Genomic DNA, 12,531 nt, shown 5'->3' with positions numbered 1-12,531 from the left:
TAGCAACACTTGGAGTTCATCATGCAGCGTTGAGAAATTTTGGTTCCTCTGGTAGATACATGTACAAAACAATCTCATCCCTTGACTGTAAAACCAGGGATCATGAGATACAAGCAAACACACGATGCACTTATCCGACCACCCTTTCTTCTGTCTCTCCCTTATGCACATATCTAAGGCACCAAATTTGACCATTAAAAGAATAGGTACATTTCTTTATGAAAACAGACACTAGGAGAGCATAACCTATCAAAGATCCCTTCAAAAATTAATGTGGAAGGAATTACAGCGCACATAAAAGGTGTACTTGTAATCAATGTGGTAATTGTCTGCAGGTCGGACAGTACCACTTCCCTTTAAATCTTGTCTCCGGTGTGAGCCCAACACATGAGTAGTGAAACCATTCACCTCCTTGGCACTGTCAAGAAACCCCCAAACTCAGATCAATAATGGGAAGGTAATTGTTACAGCAAGAAGAAGTGACTCATCCGATAACATGAACACGAACACGAATACTCGCATTATGCAGTACCAGTGTTAAAATTATGAATTTAGTAAGATTCTGCATTTGTACAGGGATCTACTTCAAATGTAAGGTTCTGCAATTGTATACTATGTAATAACTTCCTATATAATGCAAGTATTTGAAGCCCACCATATGTATATCATGTAGTACATTATCAATGCTCATGAAAAGGCTTTTGAAGAACGTCTAATGGGTAATACTCCAGGCTATAGTAGGCTAGAATTTGGATAAACATGATACGGAACTAAGCCAATCCACGGCAGATTCTGTAGAAGCCAAAATATGAATAAGACTTGAGGTGTAAGACTTATCTTGCCATGAAACCACACAATCTCTTAATTTTCATAAGATAATCTTTTTTCTACCATCTGCTCTACTTGCCTTCAAATCATTTCACCAATAATACTTGTCACGAGCTAATAGACATGCTTATTATTTTCTAAAATGAGCCGATATGCATTAAAATATACAAGGCAATTAACTCACGTTGGGTTCTAGCAAATAGCAACAAATTCACCATATTCCCTAATGACAGAGGTGTATAGAAAAGATAAATGAAATGGTGCGATCAAGTGAAGGTCACAAACAATAACCATTGCAGAAAGGGGACCTACATTTTCATTGTCGCAAGCAATCATATCTCCAAAGGATACCTGAAGAATCAACAACTTCAGAAATTAGCAAAACATTTGTCCACAATAATACAATGAATGATAATTGTAGATCTATAATTGAACATCAGCTACTTGAGCACATAAAAGCAAATTCAGCTATCAGAAATTGAGACCTGATGGCACACACAGTAGGTGGGTTCATTTGGATCAATGGGTTGTTCAACATCAACAGGAGAAGCAAAATCTTTCTTATGACTGCCAGGAGGAGGCATAAGATCGTAATCTCTGTCACGTTCTCGGTCCCAATCCCAGTCCCTGTACTCAAGCCTCTTTGATTGAGGTGTTACATACGGTCCTTTGCGCTTCTCAGTCTTAAGAACCAAAGGTAATGGAGGAAGGATAGGAGGTTCATCGGCAGGTAGCTTTCCCTCTGCAGAAGTCCAAAAGTCAAAAGACGAACTACAGAAAAAAAAAGAAGAGGGTAGTTGAGCCTTGCGTTCAACTGTTTAGAAAAGATATAATGAACCTTGTATTGCTACGAAAATCAAAATTCTAAGGGGCAATCACTACCTAAAAATCCCAGTGCCCAGTGTAGAAAATATCAAACATTATATTTACTATGTTTAGCAGCACGGAAGGTAAATCCACGGTGCTCTCTGAGGAACCCAAGAAAACTTTTGCTCAAATGAAGAGTGCTTTATTACAACACAAATCAAATATTGATGACATGCATAGAACAAATCTTGATGAAACCCACAGAGGAAATTTTGATGTGTCTCCTAAGTTTGCTGTAATAAAGCACTTTTCGCATCAAATGTTGATGAAACCCAAAGATCACTTCCAAGAGAATATTGGAGCACATGCTAAGACTTGAGAGCTCGGAAACATTTACTGCACCTTGCTTAAGATCTTCAGCAAAGTTGGTAAGATCTTCATCTAAGCGCTTGATGTGGCTATCTATCTGAAGAAGAAACCAGAATAAGTTAGGAGCAGTCTTACTATCAGAAAGAAAGAATTATAAGTAAACAAATGATCAAACTATTCAACTACTAAGTTTGGCAACGAAAACTGAAACAGATGCAAGTACAATCATAACAAATTTCACAATGACAAGGTACTGTGACAGCAAGAGGCTATTATTAGTTTCAAGAGAAGTTGATCTTTAATTATGCCAAAGAAAGAGGAAAACTAATCTGACAATTAGTCCACTTCTAACAAAATTAATTTTGTCTTTAGATTAATGTTCAAGGAAAAAGATAATTACAACAACAACAAACCCAATTTGATCCCGGCAGGTGGGGTCTGAGGTGGGGTCTGGGGAGGGTAGTCTGTACGCAGACCTTACCCCTACCTAATACAGGTAGAGAGGATGTTTCCAATAGACCCTCAGCTCAGGAAGGGCAAGAAGAAGAAGAGGAAAGCAAGGAACAAGGAAAAAGATAATTGCCATACAAATTGCCTATACCTGAGAAAAGTTAATAAGAATAACCTGCAAAAGATTTAGTAATTTGGCAAGCAAGAGAGGAATCTGTTGTGCAATTATGAGTTATTATGGCCAGTTGAAATTGTTCTTATATTATGCTTTCACATTATATCTTGAGCAACCTTTTTATTTTTCCTTACTGCTTAATTCATTTATTAATTTCCTATTTCTTTCTGCAATACTTCATATCGAAGATGCAAATTAATTTTATTTCCTAGTCTAACACAGTGGATTCTTCATCCTTAAGTCTTGGTCCCTCTTAATAAACTTCACCATTGGCTTCGATAACAGATAACAAAATATGTCAAAGATAAACCACAAGGAATTTGCCCAAAAAGCATTTTTCAGTGAAAGGGAGATTGGCATCAACGACATGTTACACTCAAATGAAAACAATCATAGCTAAAATGATATGGAAGACATAACCTTCAATTAACCACTATGAAGAACAAAAAGAGAAAAGCATTCAATTATTCTTGCCGGCAAGAAGATTAATCACAGAAAGCAGAAAGAAAGAATGCAATAGTTACAAGAATCACGAGTGCAGCAAAAGGTCAAGTTCCATAACTGGGACAAGAAAACTTTGAGGAATACAACACGTCAGTGAGAAGCCGAATACAATAAGAAGCTTACAATATCGTGGGCTTGTCGAGCAAGTAAAACCTTCTCAGTGCAAAGGCTTAAGGCATTGTCCTGGTTTGCTTCAATCTCCTTCCTCAACTTCTCAAAAGCCTCATCATCATCATAATTGTATTTCCTTGATCCCTGATTCTGAGAAGCTAATCCTAGGCAGTAATTGGTCTGCTGCCTTGTCTGATTTATTATTCCTTCATTTTCCATTTCATATTACAGATTGTACACCCATTACATTACTAAACTTAGAAACTTAAAAAAAAGTGCAACTAAGAAAGCAGAAAGTAAATCCATTAATTACATTTTTTTTCTGGGACTCTTTCTTTTTTTGTCTGTCCCGGAAAGATCATCACACTCATATTTAGAAAATATTTAATTTTTACAATCCAATTTTGCCCTTCCTTGAGATGCTCATCAGAACTAGCATGACTTGTTGTAAGCCTCATTGGAACCAGAAAAGAAAGAAAAAGACTAGCTTCCTACAAAACGTACTTTTAGCATTTTATGCATATTTAGCTGTCAAAATTTTCCTTTTTCTTTTTTAGATAAACTCAACTCCCAGTCAAACTTCGCCGAACAAATTGGCGACAATCGAAGTATTCCTATGTTCTGGTTTATCTTATACATTGATAGCTTTATATATTGGGTAACAAGCAATTACAAGCAGTGTTGTTAAAAGCTCACTGAAGCCCTGAAGGTCAGGTTGTACGTTGCGCCTCACTTAATTGGCACTTTGGTCTAGGCGTTAAGGCTTCACCGAGAGGGTTCGTTCTTTAAGGACACACCATGATATATATGGTTTTTAAGTATTGCTTTTCCATTCTTTTGTGCAAATAAATATTGTTTCTGTTCCTAGTTACGTTTTTTTTTTCTTCTTCATTGGAGCTTTCCTTCGCTAAAGCCCACCATTTAATTGAGCTATGCACTTAAAGCTCCAACAACCTTTGCCCTGTCTTGTGCTTTCCTCTTTTGACTACTCTGATTAGAAGTAAATGTCTATAATTACAAGTTGACAACCAAGAAATAAAGGGGGATCTTTACACAAATAGCTGTCCGGATTCACCGTTTAGTTTCCTAGCCGATATATGTAGATTATACACTGATTATACATGTTTATACACATATTACACATGAATTATACATATATCATACATCCATAGGCTATTTTAAGTTAAAGCAGTTTAGTGAGCGACTATTTAGTTTAATTTTTCAACAAAAAAAATCAACTGACCTGCTATAACAGATTAAATATAATGATTGCTTTTTTTTTTTTACACTGTGAGTATATATAAGTTAATTTCTTAGAAAGGGAATACCTTGAGAACGCTCATCGAGTTCTCTAATGGTGTTAAGAAGCCGCTGAAGCTCAGCAGGCAATGTGCTTGAATCTGTTTTTTAACACAAATTTTTCTTAATTAGTGACGTAAAATTCAAGCCTTTCAACTTTAAATTGAACCAAAAGTAAAGCAGAAAAAAAAAGGATTAATTCGAAATCGGAAACATACATTCCAAGTAATCATCGACGAAAACTCCGGTTCTGGCGATCGCCATTTGTCGTCGGGATGAATTTGATTTTACGATATTAGGGTTTTGAGGAGGGAAGGGAAATTAGGAATTAGGTTTAACGACGTTGTTTATTCGAAAATGTTCTTCTCCGCACCTATTTCCCAATTTTTCCTTTTTTCTTTTTTCGAGGGAAATATGAAAAGAACAGTATATTTAGCCTGCGGGGCTGAGGATTCAGTCAATAACTCTTAAAATTTTTAAGGTTTGACAAAGAGGTAATCCTCTCATCCTAATCTTGTATGTTATACTCCACATGCATAGTAGAATACATTTATCAAGAAAAATTTATATTTAAATTTCGATTCATGAAATTTTGAAAATTAAATTTTGAAATTGGATAGTTTGTTGGCAGAGAAGACAAATAGTGTTGAATTTGGTTAGAACAATATCGTTTTGAGTTTCTAATGGAACGACTTGATTTCATTACACGTTTAACGGATGAATTGAAGCTAAAGCTTAAGAATTGACCTTCGATCGGTAAAATATGAATTTTTGCTAAACTTGTGAAGTTGGACCTAAGTGTTATATACTTGGTTGGCTTAGTTGGAATTGTTGTGACGCATTATTCATTCATACGAGCTCATATATGTAGATTGTGATCATTGGCGTCGTTGGAACATTTTGTCATTTTTAGAGCGTCGTAATATTATTTTGGAGCTTGGACTTGAGATAAGTTTATTAATTTTATTCTTTTCGGGAAATTTTCTCTTAAAGCATGATTTGAATCAGAGGTGGATCCAGGATTTGAGGCTTATAGGTTCCTACCGTAATTTTAGATTAATATGCAATAATAATTGGGTTCACAGTTAGATATTTACAAATATTTAGTGAATTTCTTAATATAAATACAGTGTCTATGCAAAAGTTACTGGGTTCCCGAAAACCCGTCTTGTAAGCTCTAGATCCGCCCCTGATTTGAGTCTACATGTGAGTTATTTGTTGATATACGTTTGTGCTTGTGGGGATAACTAAGTAAGGATATGACCATGTATTTTAAGTTGTGTTGCATATGAAGTTTCATATTATTCATTAAAAAATTTATTTTCAAACTTGTTGGAAGATGACACTTGAGACAAAAGTTATAAGTTTTATTAAAAACTTATGTTCTTAGTAAAGGAATAAAATATTTGAGTTCTATTGTTGTAATTTTTATAAAATGTGAAGTGTTACATTTTTTTTCGAAACCTTTACATATTGAAATAGCACTTGTTAAATATTTAAGGATTGAAATCTGATTTTGTTAAACACTTTTAACGTGAAAGGATTTCATTTGATTTTTGTTCAAATGGTTGGATCAGTTATTAATGTTGCAATTTGATAAAAGTAGGTCCTTTGAGACTACTAAGCTATGAAATGAGAATTCTACCACACTCGAGGACATCAAGTCTCGCTGCTCCATTAACCCAAGTCTGAGTATTCATAGACCGATTGTCTTTCCTCCGTCGGAATTAAATGTTGAACCTTTAAGCCACGAACTGAGAAAGCCTCCTTTCAAGTCATTCAATGCCGCAATCTATAAGCATCCTACCATTACACTAATATTGTGCAATAGCAACCCACGAATCATCACAACAATCAGTGCCCAACCTTAAACCATAGGCAATACTGATACTGAGCTGAAACGACAGAATATCCTTCAGCAAGGAGACGACAGTGACTTGCTCGAATGCGCAGGGAGAAACATCCTGCCCACGTTTGTAGTACCACTACAACTCCTTGATGCCCAGTTGATACGAGCATTGAACATCGTATAAGAATGAGAAGGAAGGATATAAAGGCATAAGCCTCAAAGGAATCAAATTGCATGATGATGAATCAAGAATGGAAGTGCTCCTAAGAGCCCTATAGCCTCTCGAAGATAAGCACAGACGTCTCCGTACCGATCCGCAAGATTCTACTAGACTTGCTCATGACTCGTGAGACCCAAATGAACCTAATGCTCTGATACCAAGCTGTCATGACCAAAATTCACCAAAGGTCGTGATGCCGCCTAACACCACTATCAGGCAAGCTAAAAGTGAATGATTAACTTAATTACTCATTTTAGTACTTTTGAAATCGTAATTTTCATCATAAAAAGATTAAGAAGTAAAATTTACAGGGTAAATGGTGATATTTTCACAACTACAATACTGAACAACCCGTAAGCACCCACAAAATACGGTGTCACAAATGCATGAGCATCAACTAGGAAATATAATAAAATACAACATCTGTCTGGAATACAAATTAGACATGAGAACATAAATAACTCTAATGGAGACTCTGCATGCTGCGGATCGTAACATGAAATGCAGCTTATTGTAAGTCCCCGCAACATTCAGGCCTCTACACCCAAAAGACCACCGGACATATATGTACATGCACAAAAAAATGTGCAGCAAGTGTAGTATGAGTACATAAATCAAAGCGTACCTAGTAAGTATCAAGCCTAACCCCAGAGAAGTAGTGACGAGGGATCGACATCGACACTTACTAGTGGTCCAATAATATCAGGTATAGGAAAAAAGTAAATAAATATAAGGCAGAGTAAATAAAAGAAATAAACAAGTATAAATACGTGGTGCAACTCTCCTCTCCACAATAGACTCAAGCTCTCATTTAGCAAATTGCTCCTCAACCGGAGCATATATACATATATATAATGTACCTCACCAAATAGGCTGTTGTAATTCAAATCAGGAAAAAAACTCACAGATACACTAGCTTCTTGCCAAATATTACGCACGATTCCATGAGAATATTTTATAGAAATGTCGAGGCATACGGCCCGATCCTATCATAACTTATGCATTGCCGAGGGTCGAACACAAACCATAGATACATCTATTATATTTCCGAGGCGAACAACCCGCTTCCATGAGAGTGTGGTACATAATCCTGCCGAGACGAACAGCCCGATCCCATTAGAATAAGAAGCTTAAACGGGTCCTTGACCCCCACTCACGAATAAACGTGTGAGTTATAATAATTTTTAAGGAAAACCTTTCGATGAAAACGCATAGCGCGTAAGAAATCCGTAAGAGGACACAATTATTCCTTGGCAAATCATGAAACTCGTGAAATCTCTACAATAGCAAGTCTAGTCTCAAGTAATAATGTGAAGTAAAAGAATTTAATAGACAAAAGATAACTCAAATAGTACAATTATAACATGGCGTGAACCTTACTCTACCCGGACAATAACATGAATGTAGCTACTTACAGACTCTCATCACCTCGTGCGTATGTAGCCCCCGCAACAGGTAGCACATATCAATTACAACACCTATGGGTACTTTTCCCCTCACAGAGTTAGACAGGAGACTTACAGATAACAACACGATAGGGGTCTAGGAACTACTAAGGAAAATCAAGAAACGTGCGGATGCTAAAAGAAAATAAAGAAACGAAAAAGGCGGAAATTAAAGATAGATCGAATTCAAGAAAGAATTTCTTGAATTCAAGAAGTCTATTTTTGAAAGTTGATCCTAACAACAACAATTAGCTAATGAATAACTAATCGCCTTTGGTAGAGGTTAAAAACAAGAGATAGATTGTGAAAACCGACCCTTTAGAATAACAAGAACAACAATAAACCTAAAATTATCACCTTTCTTGAATACCTAGAAGTGATCTAAGATTTCGAAGAATTCATCTTACCACCTTAAGTTGAGTCTTGAAGGTTGAAGAATAAATCCAAGAGTAGCCACACCCAAGAGTGCAAGAAAATTCTCACAATTTTTATTGATAATAATCTGAATAATCTAAGTCTAAAAACAAAGAATACACCCCTTTATATAGATAGGGGTCACGAAATTCTACCAAAAAAATAAGTAAATAAAGTCCTAAACTACTTCGGATAACAAGTCCAACTACCTTAGGAAAAGAAAAATACTAAGAAGCAAAAATCAAGTCATTCTTGGAAAGTAATTCCAAAAAACTTAGAAAAAGGAAAAAATAATCTTAACTAAGTAGGAAAGCAATAAATATAGTCCCATAATATATGGAAATAAGTCCCAAACCAATCTTGGATAGAATCTTGAAAATCTTGAAGGAAATTTGCAAGCAACTTGGCACCAACTTGAACTCAACATCTAGCACGACTATTGTACCATTCTTGGACATCAAATAAGTCCTTTTTATGCTATAAAAACGTGGCTTTATGTAGGACTTCACGGGCTGCAAGTTTGGACACATTTTAGGTGTTAAAGTGGTCCAACAGTGGCTTGATTTAGACCTTCTTCAGAGGATATTTCTTTGGATCTAATCCACCTCTTATTGGACATGAATTTGGGCCATAAAATAATTATAACACCTAAATAACTCATATCCTTTATCCTTAAGCTTTTTCTCCTAACTAACAACTACTTTGATCGTTCCTGAAGTCCAATGACCTTGTTTTATAACTTTTTAGTCTGAGCTCTTGTTAAAGGCCCTCTTTGAGATTCCAAAGCTTCATCCTTGTCCTTGAATGAATTTGAGATTCCTAGGATGCTATCATTCCCCTCTTCTTGAAGAAAATTCGTCCTTGAATTTCGACCTCGCAAGAAAACGAAGAGAGGCACTAGAAAATGAAATCCACTTATCTGAAAAAATGGTAAGAATAAAACAAGATAGTGACCATGTGTCCACTTAACCCAATTAAGCCTAATAGGTGTAAATACTCCATTATAAAGAATATGGACATCATTATCCCAATAAAATTTATGCCTATTAAATTTGTCCCGTAAAAACCTCTCTTAAGGTAGTCAAAAGATGTGCATAACAATAAAATTACAAAAAATTGATCATGCATCTATTTAAAATAAGTATCTCTACCACATTTATCAAATAAGATACTTTTATGATATAGCCAAGTGTCAATTAAAAATCTCATGGATTCTTCTACATATAAGCTAATCAAAGAAGCACATAAATTCTCAAGAAGGTTAGAAGAACCCAAAATTTCCAAAATAAAAGTATCAATACATTCAAGCTCATGATTATAACTTTCTCCAATAATATTCGCAACATCAATGGATTTTAAACAATTTCTCAAACTATCACAGAAAGAGTCATAGATAGGTTGATGAAAGAATACTTGATCACAAGCGTCATAATAATCATGCATATCCTCTTTACTAGTAGCAAACACTTTTACAAGCTCACAATCAACATGACTTAAAGAATGACTCCCCATCACACAACAAAAATCATGTTCTAGCAATTTATCACATGAAAGTTCACTAGACACTTGAATAAGAGAAGAAAAAATATTTAAATCATTCACAAACCTCTTCTCATATATTTTTGTAACACCCCCGAAAAAAAATTTGAAGTACTTAAGTGCTATTAAAAAAGTTGACATGTGCTAATTATATTATTTTGTCTGCGAACAAGGACTATTAATATGATGGATATCAATTGGATATGATAATAAGTGTACGAGGCATATTATAAGTGATTTGGGGTCTAAGGAGAGGCCTAAGTCCAAGCCAAGTTGAAAATTTTCATTATAGACTAAAATTCTAAATGAGCACGCACAAGATCACATTTTGGACGAGAATATCTACATATATATAAGGTTTTATGTGATGAACAACCTATCAAATTAAAGTTCTTTGAGTCTAGTTTCTAACGCTTCAAACCGTTCATCATTTGGACATTTGTACAAAAAGTTATGATTGATTTACTGAATGCGGGTAATGCTGTGTTCTCGGGAAAGGTAAATCGTTGTTACCAAATGCGATTTATAAGTCGTATTCGACACCTGCGACTTACTTGGACAGATTACAAAATGCGAGTTTCAGCCATTTTTAACACATTTGGAGCTATGGAGCTCGGATTGAAGCGATTTTTGGGGCGATTTTCACCATATGGATTGGGATAAGTGATTCTAACTCGATTTTGGTTAAAATACATGAATCTATTGTTGTTTTTATCATGAAATTAGTAAATTGGGTTAAAATGGTAGAAATTCTCTATACCTTAGATTTAAGATTTGGAGGTCGATTTGTTGTTGGAATTTAGTAATTTTGGTATGGTTGGACTCATGGTTGAATGAGCGTTCATATTTTGTAACTTTCGTCGGATTCCGAGACGTGGGCCCCATAGGCAATTTTTGGGTTAATTTCGGATTTTGTTGGAAAATTACTATTTTCATATGGAATCAATTCCTATAATATGTATTGAATGAATCGAGTTAATTGTGACTAGATTCGGGACGTTTAGAGGCCGATTTGAGCGGCAAAGGCATTGCGGAGTAGGATTTTGCTTGGATTGAGGTAAGTAACGGTTATAAATCTGGTCCTGAGAGTATGAAACCCCGGACATTATGTCGTATGACTATTTTAGAGGTGACGCACATGCTAGGTGACGGGCGTGTGGGCGTGCATCGTAGGGATTGTGACTTGGTCTGTCCCGCGAGACTATGGAATCAATTGGCCTACTATTTAATACATGTTCCCTCTGTTTTCATAGAAATTGATTGTACTTCATGTTAGAAATCATGTTTAGGCCTTATGTGATCATTGTTGAGACCTGAGAGGTCGTGTACTTGCTGAATTAGCTGCTAAATTACTATCTGTACTCAGTCATAGCTTTTTTTGCTTATTATGCCTTTTTCTCTTACTATTTATTGTTGATACATGATATTACTTCTATTTGGGTTGTTTATATGATTTCTAAGAGTCCGAGAGACTGGAGAGATTGATGACTGAGTAAGGCCGAGGGCCTAGTTGTGAGATATTGATACTATAGCACGTGAGTTGTTCGTTCAGCACGTGAGTTGCCCGTACGGATCCAGATATTGATACTATAGCACGTGAGTTGCCCGTGCGGATCCAGACATTGATACTATAGCACGTGAGTTGTCTGTGCAGCATGTGAGTTATGCATGCGGATTCAGATATTGATACTATAGCACGTGAGTTGTCCGTGCGGATCCAAATATTATATTATAGCACGTGAGTTGTCCGTGCAGCACGTGAGTTGTCCGTGCAGATTATAGCGCTTGGGATGAAGGAGCCCCTCTAGGAGTCTACACACCCCCAATGAGCGCAGGTATATGATAGCACGTGAGTTGTCCGTGCAGTTTATAGCGGTTGGGCTGAAGGAGCCCCTCCGGAGTTTGTACACCCCCAGTGAGCTCAGGTACCTATTGAGAATGATTATTGAGGGCTGAGAGCTGAGTGATTGAGTTGTTGCCTTGAGAGGCCATATTTGTTTTCAGTTAATTGCTACACTTGGTTGCTATTTGTCCTTGTCGTACATATTTCTGGAATATTTGATATTCGGTTTATTTGAGTACGCACTGATGAGACTTAAACTATTAAATTGAAAGTATGACTACTCTTATTTGAAAGTTATTGAGATAACTCTATTGTATAGCTTGTCACTACTTCTCAGTTCCTTATTTATTTATATTACTTACTGAGTTGGTATACTCACGTTACCCCATGTACCTCGTGTACAGATCTAGACACTTCTGGTCACGGCGGTTGCTGATTTAGGAGTCAGACTCAGGAGACTATTGAGGTAGCTGCATGGCGTTCGCTGACCTTGACTCTCCTTTCCTTTCATGTTGTACTATTCTATATTTTCAGACAATGTTTTATCAGTCGGATGTTATTATCATTTAGATTCTCATGCACTCAGTGACACCGGATTTTGGGGATAGATTGTTTAGTACTTTTGGAGTTATATTCTGTTCTAAAAGGTTTTATTTAATATTAAATGCTTCCGCCTTT

The 12,531-nt window shown here is 36.1% G+C and overlaps 1 protein-coding gene across 1 annotated transcript; it reads right to left on the bottom strand.

Annotated features, from left to right (window-relative positions):
* On the bottom strand, positions 1–4,982 carry LOC104240186 (PHD finger protein ING2). The gene is made up of 7 exons (XM_009794966.2): positions 4,762–4,982; positions 4,573–4,644; positions 3,257–3,450; positions 2,038–2,101; positions 1,314–1,570; positions 1,141–1,179; positions 1–418 (listed from the first exon to the last, which is right to left on the bottom strand). Exons 1-7 carry the CDS (start codon positions 4,805–4,807, stop codon positions 314–316), a joined length of 777 nt encoding a protein of 258 aa, XP_009793268.1. The 5' UTR covers positions 4,808–4,982; the 3' UTR covers positions 1–313.
* Between the last annotated feature and the right edge of the window lie 7,549 nt (positions 4,983–12,531).

This window comes from Nicotiana sylvestris, chromosome 12 (assembly GCF_000393655.2).
Source record: "Nicotiana sylvestris chromosome 12, ASM39365v2, whole genome shotgun sequence".
Taxonomy (NCBI): Eukaryota; Viridiplantae; Streptophyta; class Magnoliopsida; order Solanales; family Solanaceae; genus Nicotiana; species Nicotiana sylvestris.
The sequence above is the reverse complement of the archived record's forward strand: the minus strand, read 5'-3'. Positions and strand labels throughout refer to the sequence as shown.

Coding starts and splice junctions, on each gene's coding strand:
- LOC104240186 (XM_009794966.2), bottom strand. CDS start 4,807: ATGGCGATCGCCAGAACCGGAGTTTTCGTCGATGATTACTTGGAAT. Junction 3,451..4,572: donor ACTCGATGAGCGTTCTCAAG/GTATTCCCTTTC, acceptor TGGAAAATGAAG/GAATAATAAATCAGACAAGG. Junction 1,180..1,313: donor CCTACTGTGTGTGCCATCAG/GTCTCAATTTCT, acceptor TTGATTCTTCAG/GTATCCTTTGGAGATATGAT.